At 32.7% G+C, this 17,895-nt stretch overlaps 2 protein-coding genes and 1 long non-coding RNA gene across 8 annotated transcripts; 2 read left to right on the top strand and 1 right to left on the bottom strand.

Annotated features, from left to right (window-relative positions):
* Positions 1 to 1,179: 1,179 nt before the first annotated feature.
* Positions 1,180 to 2,060, top strand: LOC147402630 (uncharacterized). The gene is made up of 2 exons (XR_015178942.1): positions 1,180 to 1,536; positions 1,670 to 2,060. It is a non-coding gene; the product is annotated as an uncharacterized LOC147402630 (long non-coding RNA).
* A 6,342-nt stretch (positions 2,061 to 8,402) lies between these two features.
* LOC147402629 (hydrophobic protein LTI6B) lies at positions 8,403 to 11,003 on the top strand. Of its 6 annotated transcripts, XR_015178940.1 has the most exons (4): positions 8,769 to 9,130; positions 9,251 to 9,688; positions 9,893 to 9,980; positions 10,619 to 11,003. XR_015178940.1 is itself a non-coding variant. In XM_086444352.1 (2 exons), the coding sequence occupies exons 1-2, from the start codon at positions 9,047 to 9,049 to the stop codon at positions 9,332 to 9,334; spliced, it is 168 nt and encodes a 55-aa protein (XP_086300478.1). In that variant the 5' UTR covers positions 8,771 to 9,046; the 3' UTR covers positions 9,335 to 9,581. The 6 variants fall into 6 exon arrangements, 1 of the variants encoding a protein (XP_086300478.1); XR_015178937.1 differs by lacking the exons at positions 9,893 to 9,980; positions 10,619 to 11,003 and adding an exon at positions 8,403 to 8,417 and having other exon boundaries at positions 8,806 to 9,130; positions 9,251 to 9,581; XR_015178938.1 differs by having other exon boundaries at positions 8,764 to 9,130; positions 9,251 to 9,980.
* Positions 11,004 to 13,806: 2,803 nt separating this feature from the next.
* LOC147402628 (Chitinase family protein) lies at positions 13,807 to 17,367 on the bottom strand. Its single transcript, XM_086441641.1, has 3 exons — positions 17,033 to 17,367; positions 16,372 to 16,528; positions 13,807 to 14,190 (listed from the first exon to the last, which is right to left on the bottom strand). Exons 1-3 carry the CDS (start codon positions 17,340 to 17,342, stop codon positions 13,824 to 13,826), a joined length of 834 nt encoding a protein of 277 aa, XP_086297767.1. The 5' UTR covers positions 17,343 to 17,367; the 3' UTR covers positions 13,807 to 13,823.
* Positions 17,368 to 17,895: the final 528 nt, after the last annotated feature.

Here is a 17,895-nt window from a genome sequence, read left to right as displayed (position 1 = left end):
TGATCTTCTCATCCTAAAAATCATCCTCACCAAAAATCAGTCTATTCCAAAACTTCTAACTCATATAAGATAAAACACGTTTGTTAAAATGTATGGTAAAGCTTAGGATGTTGAACGGACCTTATATATATATATATGGGTAGCGTTCAAGGGCAAACTTTTTAGCAAACTTTTTGGCAGAACATTTTTCAAAACATGAGTTAGAGGTTTTGGAATGGGCTGATTTTTGGTGAGGATGATCTCTACGGTGAGGAGATCATCATCACCAAAAATCAGCCCATTCCAAAACTTCTAACCCCATCAAAAACAGTTTACAAAAAATGGACGGTCGACGATTTTTAAGCTTGTAAACATGGGTTAGAAGTTTTGGAATGGGCTGATTTTTGGTAAGGATGATCTCCTCACCGCAGAGATCATCCTCACCAAAAATCAGCCCATTCCAAAACCTCTAACTCATGTTTTGAAAAATGTTTTGCCAAAAAGTTGGCCATTGAACGCCCCCCTATATATATATATATATATATATATATATATATATATATATAGGGTCAGGTTCAAACGACAACCATTTCTACATACATATAGACAACGTGTTTTGTCTTATATGGGTAAAAATGTTTGGAATGGGCTGATTTTTTGTGAGGATGATCTTTGTGGTGATGAGATCATCCTTGCCAAAAATCAGCTCATTATGAAACTCCTAGACCGTCCAATTTTTGTTGAAAAATTATAGACCGTCTAATTTTTGTAAATTAATTTTGATGGGGTTACAAGTTTTGGAATGTGATGATTTTTTGCCAGGATGATTCCCTCATCACAGAGATCATCCTCACAAAAAATCAGCCCATTCCAAATATTTTTATCCATATAAAACAAACACGTTGTCTATATGTGTGTCGCATTAACCCGACCCATATATATATATATACATATATATATTCGACAAAGTATAAACATTGAATTATAATTGTGGACCGCAAAATCATCTCCTGGAAGAAAACGAAACCACGTGAAAGGAAAATCAAAACCAACGTCGTTGGACGTCGAGTGTCCAACGAAACGTTGAGAGATGGAATTTGTTTTCCTACCTGAAACTATTCGTTGGATGGGACATTCATTAAAGGTCAAACACGTATAGTAAGTAGATAGATACTAATTAATTAAAATTGGCACGAATCCCATACCTTATCTGTCGGCAGTCGAAAGGTGGTTTAGACAACGAAGCAAACGAGTGGAGAGGAATGGAGTGGAGCACAAATCTAAATCTAATAATGGATTGCCACGTGGTTTCAGGTTTATAAATTAAATGAAATGAAATGGGACTCTACATCATAAATATCTCTTCTCTCATAAATATCTATCTCCGTCTCTTTCTTTCAGTCTCTCACAGAGAAAGATCTATTTATATTTTTGGTGAAATTAAGATTTCAAAGAAAAGAATAGAAATTAAAAATGGCGGGGACTGCGAATTGCATAGACATCATCTTAGCCATCATCCTTCCTCCCGTTGGAGTTTTTCTCAAGTTCGGATGTCAGGTTTGTTTCTGCTTAATTACTACTAGTCTTCTTCTTTTTTTTTTTTTTTTTTTTGGGTATTATATTATATTTGTCAAAAAGAAAAGAAAAGAAAATTTTAGTTAATTTGTTTGGGTTACTTGCAACATTGCAGGTGGAGTTTTGGATCTGTCTTTTGCTGACAATATTAGGGTACATCCCTGGAATCATCTACGCCATTTACGCCATCACCAAGTAATTTATATCTCTACTCTGTAGTAGTGTAGTAGAGGTGTCGGACTGCTTCGAAGCTGTTGAGAGTTTGATGATGATCCTGTAACTCCTGTCGTGGATTTCTCACCTGATGAGCCTTTTTTTTCTATTTTCCATGTGTGTGTCTGTTTATTTTCTCTTTAATTAATTAATTAATTAGGGTATTTTATTTTGTTTGGAAGACTTTCCAGAACAAAAATTTATCATTTACCGCGTGATTTGTTATTTTTATTTTGTTGTTGTTGTTGATGTTCTAATCTTATCCTTTCTAAAATCTAAATGAATCGTGAAAACCTGACTTTAAAAAATCCACTCGCTTGACGTGACGTGACGTGTGCATATAATCATAGATCTTTTTTGGTTGTGTTTCCCTAAGAAACAGATTTATCTACTCTTACTAAGCTAGCAAGGATTTCACCCTTACTAAGGGTCCTCGGCCTCACCTTGTGGCATTCAAAAAACGCAATCGGATGCTTTGGGATTGTAAAATATTAAATTCTATCTACTTTGCAAAACAATTTCAAGATAATTAGTTTTCACCATTGAATTCCAATTTTAAGTTTGGGAGTTATGTGAAAGTTCGACAACAATTCAATTTCAAAATCTTAGATCAAGTTCAAAAGAAATTATTTTTTATTTATATATATTTGAATTTTTCGAAAAAACTTTAGAGCTTTATGGCGTTGGATTGTTGATGTCTTAAGCCATTTTAGCATAACGACTTTTACTAATTAACACTGAAGATTTTAGACCAATGATAAATCCATGCGGCATAACATATGGTCCGTACACGATTGACAAGGCAAGGGCACAAAACCATTGATCTTCTTCCTTGTGTATTCTAAAGAAAAGACCTATCGTTATGTGCCCTTGCCATGTCATCTTTGTAAAGATCGGTATGTTTTGTCCAATCGATTTATCATAGTTCTAAAACGATGTGAAATTGTATATCTTGAGAAAAAAGATTTATGATCGTGTTTGTGTCACATCAATCAAGTATTAATTGAGTGAAGACTTTCTAATTTGAAATTTTCACTAAGACTGTTGATTTTCTAACTAGAAAGTCTTCACTAGGTCAATACTCGACCAACATGCCACGTCAGCCAAATATTAACCAAATGAAAACTTTCTTATTAGAAAATCAGCACTCTAAAGTGAATAGTGAATTAATGCTCATATTGGGTATTAAACTCAAGACCTACAACATTAACTACTTTTGCTATCTCATCAATCCGAAATTGCCATTGGGTCAGCTCCTTGCAATTTAATTTGTTATGATTTGTGAAACCTAATTTAATTTGCGTTTCAATCTTGTAAGCCCATGAATTACATTTGTAATGGTTTGTAGAACCTAATGATAATGGTCAAGGAGTTACCATTAATCAAGCCATAGCCTTTTGTCAGTCAAGCTACGTCTGTGTCAGGTGGGGTAGCGTGGGCATGGGGTTGGGAGGAGGGTTTCATCTTCTTTCTTTTCTTATTTTCTTCACTTATTTGATTATGTGTGATTTGAGATAGTAGCTGTGGTTATTTTCTTTACTTTCTAATGAAACATTCAATCACTATCGCTCTTCAATATTCGTGGTTACCTGATTATGTGTATGTGGTGTGATTTGAAATAGAATGTTTATCAGAGATGGTGCTACGTACCTGAAAGATAAAAATAAAAATAATAAACAAGATGAGGAAGATAAATAAAGGGATTTGAGTTGAGGCTGATTGGACCTCCTAGATCCATTCAAGGTTTCAGTTCCTAAAATCTAACAAATTAAGTATTTCAATAAGACTTCTCTTTGCATCTTCATCAAGGGTATGTTTGATCGTCCATGGAAAATATGATGAAAATATATTTTCCCTGCCTTTAATTAATTTTTGTCATATAAAATATTTTTCAGTCCTCTTCAAAATGTTCAACAAATTGTACATTTCATTTTTCCATCTATACTAATGAAATCCAATCCCAAATCAAACCCTAATAACCTTTCTGCTTCTTCCCCACCCTTACCATAATCACTACTATTGACCATTGCTCTTCATTGCCACCATCTATCGTCATCTCAGTCAGTCACCATCCCCCATCTTCTTTTTCTTCCTCTTCCCAACCTACTCGGCTCCAATCGTTCTCTTGATTTCCTCTTCATCATCTTCTTTTTCTTCTTTTGTTTACTCTTCGTCTCTCTCTCTCTCTCTCTCTTATTCTTCTTTTCCTTTTTCTTTTTTCTATTTTTTCTTATTATTACTTTTTCCGGTTGTAATCAATACACCTAATTTTATTTTTCAATCTCACCCATTTTTCACCACCATTGTTTCATGGATTTCAAAATCTATGAAAATTGAACTTTCAAGCATTCAAACAGATCCCAACTTCAAAAGCAATTTAAATATGAGAAATTATATCTACATGCTATCAATCTCTAAAAGCCTTTCAATTTCTTTGCGCACCTCAAATATTTAACTATTTTATTAAGAATACTCCATCTTTAAGAGTCCTCCATCTTTGTTGCTTATATCTACATGTTTTCATCTGTGTCAAAAGTACATATATGACACAGATCATACACCATTTTAGTTTATTGTGTTAAATGAGGAGGATGAGAAGAAGACAAATGATAGTGAGAAGAGATCGAAGGGGGGGGGGGGGAAACTGAGAGAAGTGGGTGATCGGAGAAAAAGAAAACTAAGAAGGAGAAAGAGATCAGAGGAGGAAAAAAATTAAGAGAAGAGGTAGATAAGAGAAGAAAAAGAAGAGAGGGGGAACGAGTGCCAAAATTTTTTTATCTTTTTTCCACTTTGGAGGTCCCTCAAAGATTCTTGGCTTGTCAATAAAATTTTTCTTTAAAGATAAAGAATCTTTAATGCGGATAACGAGAACTTCTCCTAAAATATTTAAAACTATCCACACATAAGCCCCCTCTATTTCAACGATTTACTCAACAACTTCTAATAATAATCTCATACTTTAATATAATCTAATATATATTATTTATAAAATTACAAAATTACCCTTGTATGCTTGACGTGGCAAGCATTGAGGAGTATATGAGCAAAAATTATGTGAACAAAAAACAACTCTACTAAATGTGTATCAAATGGATAATCATTTGAGAATGAAGGGTTCACATGAGAGAAACTAGATTTTAGGAGGTTAAAGAAAAAAAAAATAACATCCTTAGTTTTTTATTAATTCAAAAACTCATTGGTTAATACTTATTGAAAATTACAAAGATGCTATTAAACCTTTATTATTACAATTATACTGATTGCTAATATTTTTTGAAAATTTCAAAAGTAATAATGAGTTCTTACTAATATAATAAAAAAAGGGTCACTTAGGCAGTATTTGTTTGCATTATTTTTCAGCGTTTATTGTTAAAAAAAATTAAATTATGCACTTTGTGTCAAAATAGAGCGTTTATTTACTCTATATTTTCAGTGCTTATTGCTGAAAATAAGTGAAAAAAATTCAGCACTATTTTGATTCTGAAAAAAAGTGCTGAAACGGTAAGCACTTCGCTTTTTTCGACACGGACAAGTATGCCCTTCGTTTTTTTGAGCATGGACAAGTATGCCCTTATTCTTAAAAAGATATTACCTCTTATATCCCATGGATAAGTATATAAGCACCCCACAAATTAATAAACCCACACCATGGCTAAATTATTTGTCTTATATGAGTTAAAAGTTTTGGAATGAGTTGATTTTTGGTGAGGATGATTTCCTCATTAGTATATAAGCACCCCACAAATTAATAAACCCACACCATGGCTAAATTATTTGTCTTATATAGGTTAAAAGTTTTGAAATAAATTGATTTTTGATGAGGATGATTTCTACAAAGAGGAGATCATCCTCACAAAAAAATCAGCACATCCTGAAACTTTTAACCCGATCAAAACAAGTTTAAGAACCGTAAATCGTCCTTTTTTTTTTTTTGAAAACTATTTTTGACGAGTTAAAAGTTTCAAAATGGAGTGATTTTTTGTGAAAATAATCTCTAGACCATATAGACCATCTTTACTAAAAATTTGCTCATTTCAAAAACTTTAACCCATATAAAACAAAAAAATTGACTATGATGTGGGTTGTCCTTATTAATTTATAGGGTACTTTTATAATTACACATCCTTTAATTCCATAAAAAATTATTCATCTAAAATTAAGTTCTTTTAATGTTGATTTCAAATTTTGATGACTTGTATGACATTATTATTTTTAATTTGAAATTTGTGGGTTTTTATAAATAGAAATTATTATTTATAAATTGAAGATTTGAGTATTATTTATTATTTAAAAATGAATTGTATTTTAATTTTATAAGAAATAATATATTTTATTGTGTTTGATAAGAAATAAACATTTGAAACATGCAAACAATGTATAATATGATTGTAAGGGTAACAAAAACAATTTACCAGCTTCAGCCATGTGTAACAAACATGATTCAACTTTTTCAACACTTAAATCTAGCGCTTATAAGTTTCAGTGCTTAATGCTATTCAACACTTATTTTTTTTCAGTTGAACAAACAACACCTTAGCCTCTAATAAGAAGAAAGAAGGGGGTGGAGAAAGGGTCGATATAATTGACTGGTCTTGTGCAGTCTAGTAGAGCGTGATAAGTTTACAACTTGGTTGTTGAATCTAAGCATGTGGCCTAAGCAAAACTTTAATTTTAAAAAATGGTAACATTATAGTTTTCTAGTCTAATCTAGGTATCGTTTTGCTTGTGCTTCTTTCAAGGAAAGTTCGTCGCTCTACTTCTGACTTCATATGGGGAGAAACTAGATTTTAAGGGGTTAAAGTAAAAGACAAAAACATCATTTATTTTTTATTAATGCAAATACTCATTGGTTAATATTTATTGAAAATTACAAAAATGCTATTAAACCTTTATTATTACAATTATACTGATTGCTAATACTTTTTGAAAATTTCAAAAGTAATAGTGAATTCTTACTATTATAATCAAAGAAAGGCTAGGTACGTATGGTAAAGTCACCTTAATTAACATTTTAAATTACAAAAGTAGCTTTCCTTCTTTACTACTTTAGCTAGTGAGAAAAGGATGGGTATTATTGTTCTAATGTCACACCAATTATTATTGAAAGCACGCCATTTCAGATGAAATCAATAAGGTCCCGTTTGATAATACTGACAACTTTTGCTACCAGATTCTGTAATTAAAAATAGTTGTAAAAAACAACTGTAAAAAGTTGGAATACTGAAAATTTTGTTTAATAGAGTCTTGTAAAAGAATTGTGCTGTTTATCAAAATTTGATAATTATTATTTGATACAACTGCTAGATTTTAGTAAAATAATCAAAATACCTTTAATGTTGATAATGCACCAAAAATGATCAAATGCCGTAATATATATATATATAATAAATTTATATTATAAAATTATAAAATTTATTTGTGGCCCTTTCCATTATGAACATCCATCTAACAATGATCACCATCAAAACCCATTTAATGAATAAACATGTACATGAACAACAAAAACATGTATTGCATGGCATCCACATATTTAAATTCGATAAACTAAATTAGTTAAATATGAATTGAACATGAAATTAAGGTTAATTTCGATTTTATCAAAGAAATATTAATCAAATATATATAATACATTGTTTATTTGCTATAAAGTTCATAAAAAAATGATCAAATATACAAGAAATCGATTTTCCTAAATCTTGAATCTATTACAATGCAAACCATTAAGTGTGAATCTAAACCCATTTAAAGTGAATCCATTACAATTGGTGCTACGAATCTATTATAATAAAAGTTGTTAACACCCGAATTGTGAAGTCATTACAACCAAACTATTAAACCCTCAAAACTTATAACCCAAAATCGTGAACTTTTTAACACCCAAATTGTGAAGTCATTACAACCAAACCATAACTTTATTAGACACGCAATCAAAACAAACATTAATCCCAAATCGAAAGAAATCACAAATTGAATATATATATATATATATATTTTTTTTTTTGAATCACCTTTGAATAATTTGCGATCGTTCTTGTGTTTTTCGTCACTCGACGTTCGAATGGCAATAATGACAGCAAAGTTCGAGCTTGATAATGATAAGGGTTTACTATAGGAAAGATGAGTTTATTTTGATTGTGGGATATTTATTGTCTTTTGGTAATTAGTATTAGGGTATAAAGGTCATTTTATTTTAACTTAAAATTCGTCATTTGCTTCTCCCGCAAGCACAAATTGGAAAAGCTCTAATTTTTTGTTAGATTTTTTAATCAAATGCCAAACGAACGTCACCTAATTATGGTTGAAAAGCAAAAATGGTTTAAAAGCGCGATTGAAAAGCGTCAGCAAACAGCGTCTAAAGAATTAACAAATTTCTTAGTTGCTACAAGTAAAAGTTGGTGTGGCAATAAAAGTTCTCATATTAAAATGGGTGTGGACACTTGGCAATTTCCCATTTAAGCAACCCCTGGAAATCTGCCACGTTGTGCGTATCCAATGAAGAAAGCAGAGTCAACAATCAACATTGTGGGTCGGTTGCAGTGTATTAAGGTAGAACATGGGCGTCTGTCTTCCAGTTGTGCAGTTCTCTCTGCTTGCAGCGTAAGCATAGGGAAGGGAAGTATACAATACGTGTCCATCTTTTTGTCAGTAAGGTTTGACAAAATAAAATCCAGCACATCAAGTGTGATACCCTCCATCTAATGGAGTCCGACTTTGAAGCGGACAGGCCATTTCAAAATTTTGAAGAACCCTCTTCGTTATAAAACACGTGGCGTTTTTAAAAATATTTCACGCCCTTAATTTACATTAAATTTGAAATACCTATGAAAATGCCATGTGTCATCCAATGAAGAGGGTTCTTTCAAAATTTTGAAGCAGCCTGACCGCTTCAAAGTTTTTTTTTCTTTGCATTGGACGAAATTTATGAGGACTCTGTTCCAAAAGATTAGTGCGGTACACAAAGGCAGATTTATTTTTCCATCTTAAACCAAAGGTCAAACATAGTACTTAGATAGTAATTAAACTTGACACGCTTTGCAGGAATCATATCAGTCGGCAATCGAAAGGCGGTTTACACAACGAAGCAAACGAGTGGATTGGAGCATCAAATCTAATAATGGGTTGCCACGTGGTTTCAGTTCTATAAAAGGGACTCTAGATCACACTACTCAGATATATCTATCTCTTAGAAATATCTATCTCTATCTCTTTCAGTCTCAGAGAAGTTCTATTTATATTTTTGGTGAAATTAAGATTGTAAAGAAAAGAATAGAAATTAAAAATGGCGGGGACTGCAGACTGCTTAGACATCATCTTAGCCATCATCCTTCCTCCCCTTGGAGTTTTTCTCAAGTTCGGATGCCAGGTTTGTTTCTGCTTAATTAATTTAATTATTAGTTTTCATTATTATTATTATTTTTCAAAAAGAAAAGAAAAGAAAATAAAATAAAATTTTAGTTAATTTGTTTGGGTTGCAACGTTGCAGGTGGAGTTTTGGATCTGTCTTTTGCTGACAATACTTGGGTACATCCCTGGAATCATCTATGCTATCTACATCATCACCAAGTAATTTATATCTCTACTCTGTAGTAGAGACGTCTATCTGGCTGTTTCAACTTTCAAGGGGTTTATGATCTTGTAACTCCTGTCGTGGATTTCTCACCTGATGATCCTTTATTTCTACTTTCCGTGTGTGTGTGTGCTTTGTTTATTTTCTCTGTAATTAATTAGGGGATTTTAGTTTATTTTGTTTGGAAGGTTTTCCAGAACAAAATTTTCCCATTTACCGTAATCTATTATTCTTATTTTGTTGTTGATGGTGTTTTCTCATGGTCAGGATCCCATTCTCTGTTCTTCTCTAAAACCTAAATGAATTGTGGTACGTAACTCGAAAAAATTCACTCGCTTAAGTCCTTTGCTAAGGGTAAGGACTCACCTTGTGGCATCTTAATTCACCATCCGATGACTAAATTCTATCGACTTTGAAAATATAATTCCAAAAATAATTATTTTTCTCCGTTGAATTTCAATTTTGAGTTTGGTAGTTATATGTGAAAGTTCGATAATCATCCATTTTCAACATCTTGGATAAAATTCAAAAGAAATTGTTTTCTATCGGAATTTTTAGAAGAAGAAACTTTAAGAGGGCTGTGGTGTCGGATTGCTGATGTGATGAGGCAATTGAGCAAAACGAATTTTACTATGTTGTTGGTAAGGTAAGGAAAAGGTTTATCTAAACCTGACTCGCAAACCTGAAGCTATTCACTTGACTTGTGCACAGATCGTTTTCCTTGCGTATCCCAAAGAAAAAGATATACTCTTTTAGAGAGTCGTGCTGCTACAGTCGGGGATGGAGATATCTTGATGTGGTGGTGCGTCCATGTACGTTTGTAGATGCGTTCTATTTGTATGTAGGAGAAAACACATCTAGGGGTATGTACGAGTCACCACGTTAAGATGTCTCCCATTTTTCCCTCGTTGAGGTCTCTCAGCATTAATCATGCTTTAATGCAACGCCTCACCATGAGCCTTAAGTTTGGCGTGTCAATTTAGTGGCTTGAAACAAATCTATGAGTTATGTTAGAGTGATCTTACGATTCTACTTCATATCTTACAATCCCAAATGTAAGTGTAGGAATCATAAATACTTTTTCCCTATATCTTGGTGAAATACATCTATTGGTCTGACACACTTTGATGTAAGGGATGTGTGATATGAGGAATAATTTTGAGGTCAATTCAGTATTATTCTAAATCTCTTTTGTTCTCGTGCCATCATTAAGCCAGCCCAGTGAATAGGAATCATCGTATCTCCATGAAAAGCATCTAAGGTTCTTGCACGCTTCCATGTCAGGGATGTGCCATACGAGGAACAATTTTGGGGTCACTTCAGCCTTAATCCAAAGCCATTGTTCTGTTCTCGTGCCACTGTCAAGCGAGTGAATACATTAGGATCTATTTATCGGACTCGAAAACAATGCTCAAAATTCACTCGTGGCATGCGTACAGACAAAACCAAACGTTTTTTCCATGTATATCCCGAGAAAACAAATCCTTGGTTCTGTGCACATACCGCCTCAAGTGAGTGAATTTTGAGTGTGTGTATGGTTGTAATTACGCCACGTGGATGGGCAACTGGTCCATGGCGGTTTTTAAATGACAAGCAAGTGTTTCAGAATTAGAGTTGCTATTGTCACCATCTTCTATATTTACACCCAAATATCATAAATTATTTATTACACCCTAGTTACAGATTACAACACGTATGCTTCAAAAGTTTAGCTCAATTTATTACCTCATCATTACACAGCATTAAAATACATTCAAACAACTTCAGCAGTAATTAGCAATTAGGAGTAAATAGAAATCTAATGAGAGAGAGAGAGAGATTCTATCTCATCCCAATTTTTAGTTATTCCCAATAATTGAGATATTTTGTGAGACATATCCCAAAACAGGAATAATTTGTTTTGAACAATTTTTGACGGAATTCCAAGTCCAGTTCATTGTTCATATTAATTTCAAAAACATGCATGAATCATTTTCCAATAAATTTGTTCGTAGATATTTTTAATTTTAAGTGATGAATTTGTTGATATTAAAGTGATGACTTCATTGGTAAATTCTAAGTCAAAATATCTTTGATTTAAATTGATGAAATTCATAAGTAAATTTAAAGATAAAATATCCTTATTTTTTAATGGAAAAGTTGTTGATTATTTATTAATAAGTTCATCACTTTAAATTAAAAATCCTACCAATGAATTTGTTGAAAAATGATTCATGTATGTTTTCGGAATTATATATGAATCATATATCGGACTCGAAATTTCGTCATATTCAGCACATGAAATGGTAATTCATCCCCTATTTTTTTTTTAATTGGGGTGTCTCAAGAAAAAGTTGTGGTGTCAAATTCAATGGATAACTAAATAAAAACATAACATGTTTAATGTGAACTAAAGTGAGAAAACCTATGCGAAGTGGACGCAAATTTGTTGTTGTTTATAAATACAAATAACTGATGTTCTCCTTTTAGAAAATATACCGCTTGTTGCATACTTAATCAAGGGTTGCTCATATTATCATATTCAAAACTTCTTTCCAAGGATAGAGCTCATTTCAAGTAACAAAAATATTAATTAATTATTAAGAATCAACAGCGAAATGTTTGGTTTAAAAGAACGGTCAAATTAATAATTTAACACATTCTTTTTTATATATAGTAATAATGATTAAAATTAAAAGAAAATTTTAATTTTATTAGACAAACAAAGATGGGATGTTGAGATTAAGAGTGTCAATGGGTCGGTTACAGATCAGTTCCTAACAAAATTAGAATCATAATCATTATTTTTTCCTTTCCAATTTTTATCAGTTTCAATTCAAATTTTAAAATAAGTGGAACCGAAATCGAAATTAACAAGAATCTTTGGCACTTGTTTGTTTCAGTTCTTGAGAATCAAATGGGAAAAAAATATTTCAAAATTATTATAATTTTTTTCTTCTAAAAAATAACATAACATATTATCTACATAGTATTAACTTAATTATAATTAGTTCCACTAAAAATATGATTTAATGACTTTAAAAATATGATTTAAAAATTGAAAAACTTTATATAATATAGGTTCATTTTAAAATATAGGGAAATCCTAAGTCATATATAATGTAAAAAATAAATGACAAAATAATTTGGTTCCAAGTTGTCACGGGTACCCATCAGATATAATCTAATGGTTTCGGTTTCATATTATACTTGACTCTAATCGATTCCAATAAAAAAGGAATCATAACTAGTGTTTTCGTTTCCAATATCCGGTAAATGGGTTTCCATTGACATCCCTAGTTGAGATGAATTAATTAGGGTTGCAACCTGGGTAGAACGGAGGGTAAACTCAGGCTCAACCCAAGTAACAAAACTCTTATCCTGAGCTTCATCTTAAAAAATTGGGTTGAATTCAAGTTAGCCCGAATTAGGGAATGTTAGGCTATTTAATCAGATTGGCGCGAGTTGTGCTAATTGAATAACCCTGATTTCATTTTGATTAATAAATAAAATAGCATACAACTTTCAGTTAATTTATCATTGAGAAAATATTTAGATAAAAAATCTTGAACCAAAACTCACATTAATAATATCTAATTGTCCACAACCCATAATAATAATATGGAATAAATAAAAAAAATATATAATTAATATAAAAATATTTATCTATTAATATATAACATTATGTTCAGGTTGAGTTGGATTGCTCTACCCCTCAACTCAAATTGGGGTTGGGTTGAGATATTCAATCTCAAGCTCAGCTCATCTTCCACATAACTCGCCCCATGCCAGCCCATCAATCAGGTTGAGTTTGGGCTAGCCTGCGTAGGTTGCATCCTTATAATCAATTAAAAGACTAGGGAAGGTAAATTTGGAAATGATCACGTGATTGCAAAAAATAATTATTTTTGAAATACCTCTAATAGAGGTCTCTTTCGATTAAATTGTCTTTCACCTCGAATAATAGCTTTAATGACTATCCTTTGTACTTCCTCTTAGCTAGGGCATGGCATTAATAAGGTACCTTCCTCATGTTAGGTTATTAGGTTTCTCAATCACAGAATCCAAAAATCCTCCTCTTGTGATCCCTTTCCTATTTATAAATTTCTTACCTTCCATGACCATCCAATTTCTCCGAATCCTTTTGTTTGTGATTCTCGGGATATGGAAATATACTCTCCCATTTTGATAAATGAAAGCTTATCGAGTAGAGGTACCACGGTCTTGATTAACCTGAATTCCAACTCGGGTTGATCGTACCAAATGTTGACACTAATTCCACTTTTTACCCTGATTTTAGGGTATAGCTAGTAGCTAACATCTAATGGTTGACTGGGATATTCGCATCTCTCAAAAATAATAATCTTATCTTAGATGAATATATGCTACTTACAATTGCATACTTCTGTTTGATATATTACTCACATTTCTCAAACGAATAAAATCTTATTCAAGCACTTCTACAAGAAGCTCCCACATTAATACCATAATAATGTCCAAATTTTAAGTGTTAAAAGGGTTTTTGATTAGCACAGTCCAACTTAGATCCAGTGCTAACGTTAAATAGCTTAGTGTATCTCCGAAAGTAGCCAATCCGATCACTGACACGGCCGTCGTTGAATATACCGCACTCGAGGCCACCATTGATTATGTTAGTGACCAACCCGAAACCAGCTGTCCGATTGGCTTGTAAGTCAGGCTTTGTAGGGATATACCGTCCGACCATCACATTGTGGCAAGAGGGTTTAGGCTTCTGCTCTGTCATCCAAAACCAGAGAGCTGTTTTGAATGAAATTAGGGAATTGTTAGAAACCAATTCTGGGTTTCTCAATCCGTCGAACCCCAATGCCTCACCTGCTGGACCATAGTTGATATTCCTGCTAACATTTTCAACTATGAGTTCATAAGCCTAGAAACAACAAATATATGGTTACAACTTTAACAATATATGCTTCGTAATCTTTGTTCACTGTTCTTGTTAATAGGCAGAATTAGCAATACAACCCACCCCAACATTTTAAATGCATTGGTGTGTGCCCCAAATGTGTGAATACGACACCTCAAAAATAAGGATTAAAGGCCTTGATTTTGAGGGGATTGGTGGGTTAAAATTTTCTAATCCATTAAATGGAAGTAATAATGTCCGCTTCTGCCTATTAATAAACAATTAGATGGACTATTTTATTAAAAAAATCAAAAAACATATTATACAATAACACATTTACTACCCTGACTAATCGATTCAAATGGGATGGAGATTGGACTCCTATTTGAGGAGAGTCAATGTCAAATGATTTCAACTGAATTTAGTTTTTTTTAGGGCTCAATTAGATATCCATCAATCAAGGCCAAACATAAGGGATTTATTTTTTAGGGATTTATGTTTTGATTTTGTTAATAAATACGGGGTTGGAATAATAGTGTTCTATCAACATTTTATTTAGCCATTTCAGCAAAAGACACACGACTTTGAATAATGGCCGAATCATACAGTATTCTGCCGCCCTGTAGTGTAGTAAACATCTTATTAAAATGCTATTTGTTTGAATCATGCATGCAGATAGTAGCTTTTGTGTCTAAACGGAAGAGACAGATCTTCTACTTTATAATTGAGTTTGTTTGATTTTTCTTATTTATTTAAGTGAAATGAAAAGTGAGATAGCCTCCTTCGTTTGTTAAACAAAATATATTTCATTTTCGAATTTTGTCTTTTCTAAATGGTATTATTTTAATATCACCGTCAATAATCACCAAGGATTTGAAAAACCTCCATATATTTAATTTTAAACTATTAAGATTTGAGTAAGTCTAGCCTTACTCACTCACTAAGATTTCAAATCTTATTAAGGGTGCTCATTGAACTCATCTTGTGGCATCCAAAAAACATGATCTGATGTGACAAAGATGTAAAACAAAATTCTATGAATTTTTTATAAAAAAAAATCTTAAAAATGAAAATTATTTACCATTAAATTTTAATTTTAAATTTGAGAATTTTGTGGGAATGCAATAGCTGTCCATTTTCAAAACCTTGGATCAAGTCCAAAAATTATTATTATTTTTTGGATCTTTGTTTTTCCATGAAATCTAGAGGGCTGTTGTGGTCGATTCCAATTTGATAATCCATTTGAGTTCGCAGATATTAAGTAAGATTCAAAATCTTATTAAGTTAGTAAGGCAAGTGTTTATCTTAGGATTTACCTCTCCCTCTTTTATTTATGAGCACGCGGTGTTGGAATGTGGTTGGGTACGCGAATGATGTGGCAAGGGCGCAAAACCATAGATCATTTTCATTGGGATACACAAGTACAGTTTTGTGCCTTTGCCACGTCAGCCGTGTATCCAACCGCGTTACAAGATTGCGTGCATTCATCATTATTCTTTATTTTAACAAATTTCGTCTCACCCTTCTGTTATTTTCTGTTTGGTTTTGTGTGTGTAAACTTATAAAGTCCAGTGAAAATTAAAAATGACCTAAATTATCCCATCTTCAACGTCCGGCCAAGATTTTTCTCCCAATTAATCCATAATCATTAAGCATTGAATCTAAAGGGTAAAAAATATATTTATAACCTCTACCTCTTGAAAATTTTTAAGTATTCTATCCAAAATTCTATTGTGGACTGCCTTTTTATTAGAATCACTTAAGAGTTGGGTCTCTTGGAGCCGAATTGATTGAGATCCAAAACTAATAGAAACCAAGAACCAGAACTGTTCAAAGAGAATTTTTTTTTTTTTACAGTTCCAGCTCTTGTTCCATTGATTTGAGAATCGAAATCGGAACAACTAGGAACCAGAATAGAGAAAAATTATTGATTCTTGTTTTGGTTTCCAATATTGACCCATTAACACCCCTAATGTACAGTATGTATGAAATGGGCAGAAAGTGATTTTTCTAGGAAAATGCAATTTCAAGTATATGATTGTGCATCATCATATTTGGAATTCATTTTCCTGTCCAAATTGCTTGATTAATGGGGGTAGAAAACAAAATTAAAAAAATTCAATATTAATTACGAACAACTAATAATGTAGATTAAAAAAGGGATTAAAATTACCAAGAAAGTTGAATGGGTCCTCTTCCATTGTAAGATTTGCCAGGGTAGCAAGGCCATTCGTTGTTGCTGGAATCACAATAGTCGCTTTGAGGACTCAATTCTTCTTTATAGCATAGACCCCAAGCATACGGTCCATCAGGTGCTGTTGGCCATCCTCCTTCATTCAAACAGTGTACACTCACTTAAAAATCATCCATTTAATTTAATTCAAATATTCCAAGAATATATATATGTGTCGAGGCTTGAACAATTACGATTTCTTTAAAACAAATTTTGTTAAGGTTGAATCTGCAGCTAACTCGGACACCCTTAATAATTAATAAACACAAGATAGTCCGACCAATTAATATATCATTTCAAGGAAATCAACACTTAACAGAATCAACACACCAAGTTAGCCGTTGGATCATGCCTAGTTTGTACACAATAATGCAAGATCTCAGCAATTTTTTAGCCCCATATCACACTTGAATAACTAACTAAGAATGGATGATAGACTTTTATATATACAAGAAAGAAGGATAGTCTACATATTCAATGTGAGACTAATTAGAGAGGAAACAAAGATGCCTTGTTATTTATTAAAAATTTCACCAAAGCATTTTATATAACAAGTAAAATTGCATGGATAGATAGATAGATAAAAGAGAAAAGTGTGTACCTGTGGTTTCATGAGAGATTTGAGCAAAAAAGGCTGCAATCTCTCGCTTACGAGTTCCTATACTACCAGTAGTTCCGAATGTAGAAAAGCAACTTGTTGCTCGGATGAAAGAATTGTAGGTGTAGAAATCCTTTGCAGGGCAAGCAGCATCATCTTTGTGCAGAAAGATGGAGCTGAAAAGCTCTTTAGTAATGATAGAAGATATGGGGATGGTGGACTGGCGGGCCTCTGCGCTTAACGATACAATGGATAAGAGATAGCAGTAGAAGAAGAATGAGAGGAAAGAAACTGAAGAAGAAGAGGAGGCCATGGAAATGGGGGTTAGTTGACTTGGCCTTACTCCTTAGGGGTGGCTCTATTTCATTTGATCAGAATGAGAGATTCAAAACATATCACTCCTTTTATATATAGTTTTTAGTTGAAATATTAATTAGTAAAGGGAGAGGACGTGGGACTGCGCAGATCCTTTACTCCCGCTGATGTATCTAGGGGAGGTAGAAAACTGCCACTTATACTACATATATAATTTTGATCTCACCTCGACCTCGATTGTATTTTTATGTGTGGACTTATACACCTAGGTTAAGTTAAGTAAACTTAATTGATTGATGATTTCTATTCCTTTGTTTATCATGGGCTAGAGCCCACCATTAAGTGGCTTGGTCAAGTCCACGGTGAATGCTGTTGTATTGTACGCCTATTTTTGCCGCTTTAAAGGCAATCTAAAACTTTCTGGTCAAACTTTTGGCTATTTCTTATTCTTCTCCTACTCTATTATTTAATTTAAATTTCAAAATTGAGATTAAACATGAATTAAAAAAAGAGAGAGGAGGTGCATGAGTTTTAGGCCCTTCCTTGTTGGA

This window comes from Akebia trifoliata, chromosome 5 (assembly GCF_017979445.1).
Source record: "Akebia trifoliata isolate Shusen 1 chromosome 5, ASM1797944v1, whole genome shotgun sequence".
NCBI lineage: Eukaryota > Viridiplantae > Streptophyta > Magnoliopsida > Ranunculales > Lardizabalaceae > Akebia > Akebia trifoliata.
Note: the sequence above shows the minus strand (reverse complement) of the source record. Positions and strands in the feature narration are given on the sequence as shown.

Bases quoted from the DNA above. Each gene is read 5' to 3' on its own strand.
- LOC147402629 (XM_086444352.1), top strand. From the start codon at position 9,047: ATGGCGGGGACTGCAGACTGCTTAGACATCATCTTAGCCATCATCCTT. The intron at 9,131-9,250 runs GTTTGTTTCTGC...GCAACGTTGCAG, and splicing joins TTCTCAAGTTCGGATGCCAG to GTGGAGTTTTGGATCTGTCT.
- LOC147402628 (XM_086441641.1), bottom strand. From the start codon at position 17,342: ATGGCCTCCTCTTCTTCTTCAGTTTCTTTCCTCTCATTCTTCTTCTAC. The intron at 16,529-17,032 runs GTACACACTTTT...GTTTGAATGAAG, and splicing joins AATCTCTCATGAAACCACAG to GAGGATGGCCAACAGCACCT. The intron at 14,191-16,371 runs GTAATTTTAATC...AAATGTTAGCAG, and splicing joins GGACCCATTCAACTTTCTTG to GAATATCAACTATGGTCCAG.